Below are 13,436 nucleotides of genomic sequence, written 5' to 3'. Positions count from 1 at the left end.
TTGATGTCATGGACACTACTTCCATGTTTTATACTGTCTGTGGTTCTAACCAGCTGCAAAGCAAAAAGTGTTAAAAGGTTTAATTTCCATCTTTCTTACAACCTCCAATTCCTCAATTGCCTACCCAGGATAAAGACTGTAGCATAAACAAGTCAATTTCAGGTTTAGATCAAAGTAAAGGTGACAGTTCCACATTACCACTTTTACAATATAAAATAGGTCATTTTTAAAGTTTAGATTGCAAATCATTGCATTGTGCACATTTTCGATACTTTGATCATTCAAAAAATTATTGTTAAAATAAAAATCAATTTTGAATAAGACAGAAGTACATGCTTGATAATTTCTCTCAACAACTCGTCGGGCTTTATGAGATCCACCAAATGACCATCTGGCAGAATAGGATGAGGTCAATCTTTAAGCTTTCCAGCCTGCTCAAAACCAGGTTTATGGGAAAGGTTCTGGGGGTCAGGTCATGAACCGCCAGCATCATTTACAGTCACGTATTCTTAATATCATAATAGCCTCCCGCATCAGCGGCCTGATCAAATTATTTAGGCTGCGCCTAGACTTTCAACGGCTGAGGTTTGCCTCTTATTACCAGAATGCAACATGAGCCTCTTGAGTTGAGCACAAACAGTTCTGCCTCCACAGTATGCAGCTGCATTTGAAGAGTGTGGAGGAGGGGCTCGATGCCGTTACGCTGCCTTTTTAAGTGGCTCAAACTCTCTGCCTTTCCTTTCTCTCGTCTGCCACTTAAATAGTCTCATTACGGGTAGAGAGAGAGAATTATCCCCTGGCCTTCGCTGCACCGGAGAGCTTCTGTGAAGTTATGTACAGATGTTGATGGGCACTCAGCACAAATTGCCTGAACACGGTATGATCTGAGCCGGCTCGCGCCGATCTCGGATGCGCTCTGCCTCAGCTCGCTGCATCATTCATCGTCAAGCGGGGGGAAGACGGCACTCCAAACCTTTTCAAGTGTGCTGTTGTGACTGAAACATGTTGTGCCTTCGATGATGTTTGTGATTATTTCTATTTGCAAATGCCACGTTTGGTTAATTACTGCTTGCTAAGCTGCCTATGAACTGTTTGTGCAGTGCATGAAAGATTTTTTTGTAGGGTGGTGCTTTTTGTGGATGGGGTTTGTTAGTTTCTGGCGATGATAAAACAAGATCCCATCACTTATATAAAAGGATTCTGATATCTAGTTATCTGAGTATCATAGAGACTTAAGGGGTCGGGTTCTTGTGAGTTTTCCACTAAGCATCCATCCCGAACACCTCAGAAACCACATAGCGATGCTTTCAAAACCACTCTGAACGCCCTGGCAACCACCCACAGCATCGTGGCAGCAGGTTGTGCGCAGGCAAAAACAAATTCGATTTTTACCACTTGCAGAAAATGGTACATAAATGTACATAAAACCTACAAAATATGTATTTGAAGTGTATAATTAAAATGATATGAGTAAAGTGAATTTTTTATGAGTATACCTTGTTTTGTTGCATTATTTCTTAAAGGTGACATAAAAATTATATACATATAATTATATAACAAAAAACAAACTGATAATACAAAAATATAAAGACATTTCTGTAGGTTTTGATGACTTTTTCTGCAATAATTCCACATTTTAGACCTTTCAGTGTGCACATGTGAATTATGTAATGCCAAAGCATTCTCCTTCACAAGTGGGTGGAGCTAAATTGAGTAGTAGACAAAAAATACACTCACTGGATTTTTTTTAAACCAAGCATTAATATTTGTATAGGAATTTCCTTTATTTATGTAGTTTATTAAATTAAACAGTTAATTCATAAATAATGTAGCCAATAGCTATAAAGATCAACAGTATTTGACTGTACACTGTAAACGTTTTTTGCTGTAGTTATGCAGCTAGTTGCCAGTAATTTACTGTAGATTTATGTTAATCTTATTTATTGGGAACAGTTTGTTAAAAGATAAATGAATATTAAACATCAACAAGTCTTTATCGTTACGGAAGTCCACATTCACATTTTGTCATTTAGCAGACTATATGGATTTCTGGTTCCAGAATGCTTTGCATGAGGCTGTTACTTTATCATTTTCAATTTTTTCTTTCTAATTTTGGTTCCCGAAATGCTTTGCATGAGGCTGTTATTTTAACATTTTCAGTTTTTATTCTAATTTTGGTTAACAGAATGCTTTGCATGAGGCTGTTTTTTATAATTTTCTGTAAGGATTAAGACTTGTTAATGTTTAATGATAATTTATCTTTGAACAAACTGTTGACAGTTAATAACATAAATGTAAATCTACAGTAAGTTACTGGCAAACTGCTGCCAGTAATAGTGTAATTTCTACAGACATGTTTTTCAGTGTAAATATTGAAAAGCCTTTAGTGTTGTGTTAAGACCTAGCTTGCGCTCCTCCCATGGCAAGCCTTTCCAGGGGTGGGCCATTACATCCATTCACAGATTTTAGGAGCCAAAAGGGGTCGGGGTTTGGGGCGGTTTCTATGGTAACGAGTAGCGGGGACGATTATTGTGGTCATGGCATGATCAGGAAGCAAATGCATGCCTGTCTTAGCAACAGCACGCAGCCTGACGTTTCACCAAAGATCGCCCCTCATATGCGAGCGACTGATCGCGTTATATAACATCTCTCACAGGATTTATCGCGCGCTGTTTCACACAACCAAAGCAGAAGTCTTGCTTCATGTATTATTTTACAGCACTAAGGCATAGTCCCGAGTCGTGAATAACAACAGCTCAGCAGATTGGAAGCTTCCTCATTTGGGAAAGGGTTACACCCGCCCCGGGGCTTCAGATAAGTAGCTCATCATATTCTCCACACAGTCACATCTCTCTGGATGCAGCGCCGACTGTAAACACACAGCGGTAATCTGCTTAAGATGGCCCATGAGCCGGTGAGGACGACAGGTGTCTTACGCGTACTGTACAGTAGCTACGGCAAAAATAGCAACGGCTCGACAATTGAATCTGCAAACTGCAAGGCTTGTAGTATTACCTTGTCACGTCAAGACTTTGAACTGAAGGATAACACGGCAGAAATCTGTTTAATTACAAGGACAGATGCATGCACGCAGCTTCATTATCTAGTTCTCATTATCGGAACGCTTCATTATCTAGTTCTACTGTACCTCACACAGCATGAGTTGAAAAATGACAAACCAGCTAGTTATGTGAGGGAATGTGAGAAATAAACTTGAATATCAAAAGGTGAAAGAGAAAAGACTAAATGTTTAAGAGGAATTTCAGCGTTGTGTACAAGTTGCATGTCAATTGTCAACATAAAATGGGAATCGATTGAATTCTTTCTTTTCAGGTAGACTATTTCCCTTTAGAAATGGGATTGATAATGACAGTCAATTTTGAAGCAGATGCAATAATTTTGATGAAATGGATCGTAAAGACAGACACTTTTTTCGTTCGAATGATGTGAACTGATGAACAGTGCGAAATAATATCAAGAACATTGATTTTATTGATGCTGAAGGTGCTGTAAGCGATTTTTCTGTCCCTTGTGCCACTGAACACAATTGAAAAAATATTGTCCTCAATAATGAAGAATGGAAAAAAATGCTTCTTAAACCTTTCCATTGTCTTCCATTATTTGGAAAACAGGTGATCCTCTCCCATACTCGCACAATGGGCAAACAGCAGTCTCCATATTTTCTGATTTGTTTAACGTTGAATGTGTTTTGATTCTTTTTTGTGGTTTACATGCCCCATGATATAAAATCTACCTTAATTATGACAGACGAAAGTGTTATACGCTACCATTCATTCTTTAATTATATTTTTTATAGATTTTGGAAAATAAGAAAACTCATCAAAAAATAATGTGATTATGAGAATTAAGCTGTCACTGAAGAAAAATAAAACAAAGATATAGAACTTTCTCTATTAAAGGGATAGTTCACCCAAAAATGAAAATTTGGTCATCATTTACTCACCCTCAGGTTGTTCCAAATCTGTATAAAAAATTCTGCTAAATACAAAGGAAGATATTTGGAAGAATGTCAGTACATCATCCCCAATTGACTCCGGTAGTATGTCTTTTCCTACCACGGCAGTAAATGGGGGATGATGTCTGTGTGGTTATTACATTATTCCAAATATCATCCTTTGTGTTCATCAGACATTTTATACAGATTTGGAACAACCTGAGGGTGAGTAAATGATGACAGAATTTTCATTTTTGTTTGGACTATCCCAATAAATAAAATATTTTTTTCACAATCATTTTTGGTAAAAAAGATTTTAGATTAAATTACTGAGATCACAATATATGTTTCCATAAATGTAAATGTTTGAACGGTATAATGTATATATCAGGAAACCTTTTTTAGAATTAACTGTCAGGTATTTGCTTTTGTGGTATAAAAAAAACAAGGACAGCAGCTGTACTGGGTTACAAAAGAGTACAAAGATATTTAGTAAACAAGAGCCTTTTGTTGATAAAATTGGCCAGCTCTTGGTCAGATCGGCTTGTTTTTCCAACACCCCTCAACGAAAGCCTAATTTAGTAAAAATGTACCATTCTCTAACCTTTTCATTCAACGGCTTTTAGTTGTTTGTGGCGTTTGTTAGATTAAGTCAACCTAGGTGAATGGCACAGCAGGGTGTAAACAACAATGCAGTACCCCCGAGTCCCAAGAATCTGACTGTGTTTTAAAATGGCACTATGTTAAACAACGTCCCTACAGCTTTGGAAAATTAAAGGCAACACTGTTCTGTGAATTCTTTGCGGTGATGTGCACAGAAATGCCATTGTCTCATTACATATGTTGCATAGCCCGCGGCTTCGCTCTGGTGGATCACCGGACACCCCTGCCACTCAGAACATTAACATACCCTGCACACTCTCAAGCTTCACAACACGGGATGTCACGTTGCCAAGCAACGTCTCCACATCACGTACAGAATGTTGTGAGCTTTTTTAGGATCTCACTCTCAGAAAAAGGTACAGCAACAACACGTGATAAACATCTAGTTCTGGGAGAAAAGATCATGAGCAAATAACACATCTTGCGAGCTCGTTCTAAATTATGTTTGTTTACTTAAATCAAACGCACTGTAAAGGAACTAAGTGCAGAAGTGTGTGAATAACAGCAGATGAGCGGTGAATTCACTGCACCCAAATAAAAAGCCTCGTAATTGGGTTCGCTCTCTCTCCATTATCACTTTTATCACAGCCCCTGGATTCAAAGGGTTGGGAACACATTTTCGAGCTCGTTCGGGCGGTTATCATTTTCTCTGGGTAACATATTTCACTGATCATGACAGGCATGGCAAGAAATAAGACCGTCATTGTGGTGAATCTAGGTTACTTCGGAACTGAGACATCAGTCGATAATGCCAAGTTATTAAAGGTGAAAACACATTCGTGTTCAAGCTGTATTGTAATGTGTAAAGGAGAGTTCAGAAATGTGTCCAGAATGAACAATTTGTATACAAACCAAGTTTTTCTTTTGAGAAAAATCATTTTCAATCACTGTCTGATACACTGCAATCCCTCAAAAATAAGCCCTCGATAATCTTGCCATAAATACTTTTATTCAGTTTTATTTCAACATGGGTTTGAGTTTTCGCAGCGGCTGTTTAATACAATAGCTAGCCTAGGTAAAATTTTAACACGCGTCAGCTTATTCATGTTTTCACTTCTTTTGCAATAATAACCAAAAGGACTTGTTTCTGTCTGCTGCAATCGCACAACAACAAAATGGAGGAATCCAGGTGCTAAACAAAAAGAGATTTATGATCACTATTGATGACTAGATTGACAAGTTTGTCGACTAGTTAGTGTTGATATTTTAGCAGTAGTCCTGTGTTTTACTTGATATTGCATTGTTAAATGTGGTGTCTTCAAAATTCAACGTATAAAATGATCCCTGGATTTCTATTTCGTTGAGACTTGTTTGGCTAGTTTTAAACACAGGGCTAGTTTTTAATGCATGTGTCACTATGAAAGTCAGTCTCATCAAAACTACCTTAATTTGTGTTCCAAAGATGAACAGAGGTCCTATTGTTGGCACAATATCCCTTTAAGGCTGCAATCTGTAACTTTTGCCTCTATACTGCCATCTCTGTTCAAGAGATAAAATTGCGTGTAACCTTCTTTTATTTTCTTTATGTGGGTTGAAGTCATATGATGTTAGACTGACATTTCCTACCCTGACAGCTCAAATTATAAATCATTATTATAAGCTAATTATTGTGAATCAAGATAAGGTAAGGAGATAGTTTTGAACACCAATTTATGTACTTATTGTATATGTGCTTGCTTGGCTTTTTGTTTTTTATCAAATATTGCAGATTCCCACTTTAAAACCACAAGTATTACCTCCCACTTGTGTCAGTTCTGAAATCTACTAGCAGCTTTGGCAATGGATAAAATCATTTTGGAGTCAATTCAAAGTAAATACTAAATTATTTATAACAAGTGTTAATTTAATTTGAGTGTACATCTCATTTGCCTTTATTAATCTCTCAACTCTAATTCCAGTGAAAACATAATCTAATGCAAAAATCATTTCAAACGGTCTCTTCACAGAAGTGAGTATCTCACATTATACTCCTATAGCTAGATCCAGATTGCCATTTCATTTCTTGAGTGTCTGTTTTCCTGCACAGCGCTGGTAAACGGTTCATTGCACAGGTGCTTTACCCCCCCCTTACTCATATAGTCTTTGTGTTTTTCTTTTTTGTTAAGCCGTTTGAAGAAACACTTCCACCGTGGGGTGGTAACCTACCCACGGTACCGCTGTCAGACCGTAGGCAGTGCATTTGAAATCCAGATCTAGTCATGGGCGTCATCGCAAAGGCAGATTTCATTCCCAGCACCTTATCGAATAGCTTGCGGCAGAAATGGACCTAATATAGAGGAAGCAGCTCCAGTTGTCGAGCAGGGATTGTAAATTTATTCCTGTGTTTTATAATGAGCTGTAAGGCAATTGGTATTTTTAATGTTTTGTTAAGCGGTCGTTGCGGTTGTCACCAGTGATGGAAAGATTTCCTCACCTCATAGTTTTACTGGGTTGTTTATCCTCAGCTGGGTGTTAGTTTCAAAGGAATCGCAAAACAATATGCAAAGTAATGGGTTCCCTGTTTATCCACTGATGTGCAGAAGCAATTTTGGTTTATTAAAATAAAAAGTTTATGATGTAGATTAGAATAAAACCATGTTTGCCATCTTAGTGATCTGAATTGAAATACAAATAATCTTTTTTGCACATAGCAATGGTGCTACAGAGGCTTAAAGTTTTGTAGAACAGGCCAAACAGTTGTACAGGTAGCACAAGTATAAAACGTCTGTTAAAAACCACAAATGCAGATCAACACAGAAACAGACTGGTTAACAGCAAAGCACATTAAAGTGGTCGTATGGAGTGAATACGTGTTTTTCCTGTGTCTTTAGTGTGTTGTAAGTCGCCCATGCATGTATTAGACACTTAAAATTGTTCGAAATATGGTATGAAGCATTACATTCCGTCACACGCTTGCAGTATTCGACCAATCACTATGCACAGCTTTGTAAAAAAATCTGCTCGTTTCAGAGAGGATGGCCTTCTTGTCTTCAAGAATGATCGCGGTTTAAGATCGTCAGATCGGCAACCCTTAGCTGGTAGCGCATGTAATGCAAATGCAGTACAATGAATTGGGGTCACAAACATGCTATTTGGGTCCGTGTATCATCTGATCATTTGATTATTCCATTCAATACATCAAACGGGAAAAGAAAAAAGCAGTCGATATTTAGTTAGCACAATATTTTCTTAAAATAAGTTTGTTTTCTTATTTCAGCTTGAAACGGGAAATCCGATAAACAAATAAACCAAAACGAAATAACGACCCTAATGACTGTTTTTTTTTCATTTTGGGGTAATTTCGCACGGACTTCTGAGTGTGCACCCATCTGCACTGTGTGAGCGCGGCATCGCACCTACCGCTCTTCACGAATCTCGCGATCGATCAGTTATAATTAACAATGTTGTTTTTTCAAGCTGTACATGTTGCATATTCATGAAATGTTTATAAATGATATGGCATGGCACGAGATGTCGGAAATGTGGCCATGCTTGGTGAGGCACACTGCCACATTATTATGATCCACGAGGTACAGGCTCTGGCATGTTACCTAAAAACATTAGCATATGCAATAGGTATATTACTACAATCAATTGTCAGTTTACAAGGTCAATTTAACTAAAACTGATATAATGTAATAGTGCAAATGACTACATAAAAACCTCACAGTTTCAACACAAACAGAACAATTTTATGAATTACTCTATAGCAGAACTGTACAACTCGGTTGAGTGAGGTTACGGGGGAAGGGGCTGTTCGCATCACATAACTTCCAAATTACAACCGTAATTTATGGATTTATACCTTTGCTGCTGCCACCCAGCTGTGGCTACTTAACTGTTCACTTAAATGTCTCATATTAAAAGCTATAATACTAACAAACTTCGACTGTAAGCTCTGGAAAGAATTGTGTGTAAACATTTGGCATTGTTAAAAATTATATTTTTGAAATATTTTCCACCGTCATGTCCTCCTCTAGGAGGAAGGCTGCAAGCTTGGCTAATTTAGAGTGTTGTGCAGACTTTCTGAATCCTCCTTTGGAGGTCGGTGGAATTGTCAACACATCATCACACTAGGGGGGCACGGTGGCTTAGTGGTTAGCACGTTCGCCTCACACCTCCAGGGTTGGGGGTTCGATTCCCGCTTCCGACTTGTGTGTGTGGAGTTTGCATGTTCTCCCCGTGCCTCGGGGGTTTCCTCCGGGTACTCCGGTTTCCTCCCCTGGTCCAAAGATGGTAGGTAGGTAGGTTGATGGTAGATGGTAGGTAGGTTGATTGGCATCTCTGGAAAAATGTGAGTGAATGAGTGAATGAATGAGTGAATGAGTGTGTGTGCCCTGCGATGGGTTGGCACTCCATCCAGGGTGTATCCTGCCTTGATGCCCGATGACTCCTGAGATAGGCACACTGTGCCTATCTCCGTGACCCGAGGTAGTTTGGATAAGCGGTCGAAAATGGAATGGAATGGAATGGAATGTCCTCCTCTCTCAGTCTCTCTCCTCTCTCAGACTCTTTAAGAGAGAGTGATAAGTACAAACGAATCATTTGCAAATAGATCCATTTCCATTTCGCATGCACTTGATCCAGGTAAGCGGCTGTACATTGCGCATGGGCAAAGCATGCGCGCAGAAAACTGCAGGAAATTACCCAAAAACAAAATAGTCATTAGGGTCGTTATTTCGTTTTGTTTCATTTGTTTAATTGATTTTCCGTTTTAAACTGAAATAAGAAGAAAAACATTGTTTTTTTATTTTTGTGCAATGGAATAATTAAATGATCAGATGATACACAGACTTAATTGCCGTATGTCATCATCTGACAAAATTTTGTGACATAAAGAAGGCTTTTTTTTATAAACCGTTGGCAACAACACTGATAGACTTACCAACATTTAAACTTTTAATTTGACAACACTTAGAACTTGAAACTTATAGCGAAAACATGACTTATAGACTGACATCTCATACCACATAATAGATGTTTCATTCACTGACTAAATCAATTGACCTACAATATGGGTAAAACAAAAAAAAAGGAGTGTAATCATAAAATATGTACATTTCATTGATTTAAACTTGAATTGGTCAACAAAATGACTGTTCATTTAAATCAATGTAGTAGAGTAGGCGGGGCGAGACCGTGGTTCGAGTCTGGTGAGTAATTGTGAATTCGCGCCAGCTGTGCGCACACCGGCCTCGAATCACGTAGGAGATGGGAGCATATAAAAGGAACGAGCGACCGGACCGTCGAAGAGAGAGGACCGGGCCCGAACTTATGTTAAGTTTATATTTATGTTCTTGTGTTTAGTATTTATGTTTTGTTCGCCGGCGGTCGTCCGTGAGGGGCCGCCGGCTATTATATTACTTTATTAAATGTTTGCCGGTTCCCGCCTCCTTCCTTCCTTTTATATGCTCCCATCTCCTACGTGATTCGAGGCCGGTGTGCGCACAGCTGGCGCTAATTCACAATTACTCACCGGACTCGAACCACGGTCTCGCCCCGCCTTCTCTACTACAATCAACATGTTAATAAAGAAAGCTTTTGTGCTGCTGACAAAATTTCACAAAGTGACGCCTTTGGATCCAGGGCTAACCTAGATGTGTTTGTAAATGTGCTGTTAAGTTGTTTTGTAAAAAATGGGGCGAATTTTCTATCTCCAGCAGAGAAACTGACAAAAAAGACGCCGGCAAATCTCCTCAATGATGTGCTTATAAGATGTGATGTGACAGTTGTGCAGGGCCATTTGCTTTTCCAGAGTAAAGGTGCAGATACGTGCAAACCCACACAAAAACACACACACACACTGATTTTAAGCAGTATGACAGGTCAAATGCCAAAATTTACGAAGGCATTCAAATATTTTAGTAAAGATCCTTATAAAGATGTTATACATCTGCGTCATTCTGGGTGTGATAACAGATGGGGCGAGATGCACATTGTGTGACTGGGTGGATGAGACGCAGAAACATCCAGCTGTAGTCACATGCACATCGCCACTCACAGGAAATATTGTATCCAACACAATATTCACAGTTTTCAGTACTGTCACATAAAGAAAGTGGAACCCAGGAAATAAACTCCAGAAATGGGGTCAGGAATAATGCGAAAAAGCATTATATTACTAAAACTCTGGTTGTTATAGGTAAAGGGACAGTTCTCCCAAAAAATACAATTATTTTATCATTGTGTGACTTTCTTTCTTTTGCAAAACACAAACGAAGATATTTTGAAGAATGTTGATAACCAAACAACACTGGCCCCCTTTGACTTCCATTATATGTACATAGAACCACTTGAGACATTTTTCTAAATATCTTGTGTTCCACAGAAGAAGGAGTCTTATACAGATTTTCAATGAGGATGAATATATCTATATATATAGGAGTGAACTATCCCTTCGTAAGGGAAATCATGTACTCAGGATTTGCCACAAGCTGTTTAAGAGGTTATATCAGTTGTTTTGCTTTGAATATGACCTCTTTTTGCTTCAGTTAAGTGTTTCCGGGCATTTTTGTCTTTAACAGAATAGTTAAATGCTTTAAGCAGTGCTTTTCTCATTATTATTATTTTTTTAAGAATATAAAGCAGAGACCAAAGTGACCATAACTCTTTCAGTATTATCATGCATCTCCCAGCATTCTCTGCTAATGAGTGGCTTGGCTAATTTATTAAAAGAAAAATATGTCCTCACAGCACCTTTAAAACGTTAACAGAATTGCCAAATTGACAGATTAAAGTTATTCTTTTGTCTAATAATGTTTAAGGAGACCGTAAATGTGAGTGGACACGGACTGAATGGTCCATCTTCTAACACCAACAGTATCGATTGAATATGCTGATTTAATTGAGGTTTACATTTGCCCGGGTTTGACCATTTATTAAATTACCTGAAAGACAAAAGGCCACCATCTGTGCGCTGATCAATTCTGTCTTTGCTCTGCTGTCTTTGTCTGTACTCATTTCCCTAACATCTCTTGTGCTCAGACATACGAATGAGCAATGACCTCAGTCGAATCATTGGCCAGCCCAACTGGGTTTTATGTTCCCTCAATTGAAACGAATCGATCTGTTTTGCTCTCGCCTTTCTATGTTTGTAAAGAAAAAGCGTTTGAACATATTACTTTTTAATCGGCCTTAGAAATTCGAAATGGGAATAAATCTCAGCGCTCTGGGATGCATTTCTAGCATATTGCTGAATGCGCAGTCGGGGGGCCATCCAACTCCGCCACAATAATGCAATAAATGAACCTGAAAGGTGAAATGGCCGCGCTGACAATGAGCTTGTTATCTTCACTGTTTGTTGTCGCCTCTCATTTAAACGGATCAAAATGATGCAGCGTGGTTTATCAGAGGAGCTTGTGTCACGCAGGTTTCCATAGTTACATGTGCGACTGTAAATGCAGAGACATCAGCTGCTCGTGTGGAGTTAATGAAAAGTGCTCAGCGTCTCTGTGTGCTGTTGAATTATGCATGTGACAAAATATAGTTTGCAAAGTTCTGACGTGCTGGTATTGTGTTTTAATACTGGCACTTTTTTTTCATCTTTAGTTTCTCTGCAAGTGGATATTACACCTCCTCAGAGTGAGATCAGTGTGGGGGAGTCTCGATTCTTTCTGTGTGAAGGTAAGTCTTTATAGTGACCAAACACATTTCGACTTCATTACTGTAATTGCAAGAAATTATGGTTTTGCATCTCTGTAATGTTTTTATCTTGAACACTTTTATGGGGATAGTTCAATTCTCGTTATTGTAATATTCGCATATTGAATCCAGATTTATTTTTAACTGATCTTTTTATTTATTTATTATGGGGTAGTTCACCCAAAAAGGAAATTTAGGTCATCATTTACTCCCCATCTTGTCATTTTAAACCTGTATGACTTTCTTGCTTCCGCAGAACACAAAAGAGGATATTTTGAAGAAAGCTGGTTACTGAACTTAACTTACATTTAGTCATTTAGCAGACGCTTTTACCCAAAGCGACATACAAGTTGGGTAAACAATGGAAGCAATTGGGTCAAACATTAGGACAACAAAAAGCATAAGCATACACTTCTATTGCATGGACACAAAACCAATGCAAGTGAATGGGTGCCAACTAACAACATTCTTCAAACTATCTTCTTTTGTGTTTGTGGAAGGGAAAAAGTCATACAGGTTCAAAATAAAAAAGTAACTGATGACAAAAGATTCATTTTTGGGTGAGTTAAGGTGGATTTAAAGTGTATTTGTTTAAAAACTCGACCATATAAATCAATGCCCACTTTCATATGGAAAAGCTAAGCTCAGGTGTTCTTTCTAAGATCCCCATTTGTATTTCAAAGGAGAGAGAAAATATTTCAGGGTTTTGAGTTAAATGGAGCGGGTAAATGATGACAATTTTCATAGGTAACCTATTTCTTTAACACTTTTCTTTCTCGGCCTTGCAGTCGAATGTGTTTTTTTGTTGATGGGTATTTACTATATAGTCAAAGAATTGTGTCTGTTGTTTATCTTCTCAACCATTTAAACCCATTTCAGAGCATAAACTATGTGGCTTTGAGTACATTGTATCATTCCCAGTCCAGTTTCGATGCATTTTTCAGTACCTTTAAGAAATTTTGACCAGTTATATTGTATAGGATCAAACCCTTCTCTTTGATTTTGAGACTTAAAAAAGGGGTGTTTCGCTATATTTAAACTAGTGAAACGTTACACCATTCATCTTTAATGTGGTTGATGGTTTCCAATGTCAGTAAATACCACTGAGGACCCAGTAAACGAGACCCATGTGAATAGAGTTTCCGGGAGAAATACGTTAAACCTTTTGTGTCGCCACGTCTCACTCTGGAAAGCGTTT

At 38.3% G+C, this 13,436-nt stretch overlaps 1 protein-coding gene across 4 annotated transcripts in view; it reads left to right on the top strand.

Annotated features, from left to right (window-relative positions):
- Nucleotides 1-13,436, top strand: part of ncam1b (neural cell adhesion molecule 1b) — an 84,739-nt gene that overhangs the window by 23,594 nt on the left and 47,709 nt on the right. For all 4 annotated transcript variants that reach the window (XM_056756373.1, XM_056756371.1, XM_056756372.1 and 1 more), the window contains exon 2: nt 12,146-12,220. In XM_056756373.1, the coding sequence (XP_056612351.1) occupies nt 12,146-12,220 (75 nt within the window). The remainder of the gene's footprint in view (nt 1-12,145; nt 12,221-13,436) is intronic.

Source organism: Triplophysa dalaica, chromosome 9, assembly GCF_015846415.1.
Source record: "Triplophysa dalaica isolate WHDGS20190420 chromosome 9, ASM1584641v1, whole genome shotgun sequence".
NCBI classification, from domain to species: Eukaryota; Metazoa; Chordata; class Actinopteri; order Cypriniformes; family Nemacheilidae; genus Triplophysa; species Triplophysa dalaica.
This window is presented reverse-complemented; position numbering and strand designations above follow the sequence as displayed.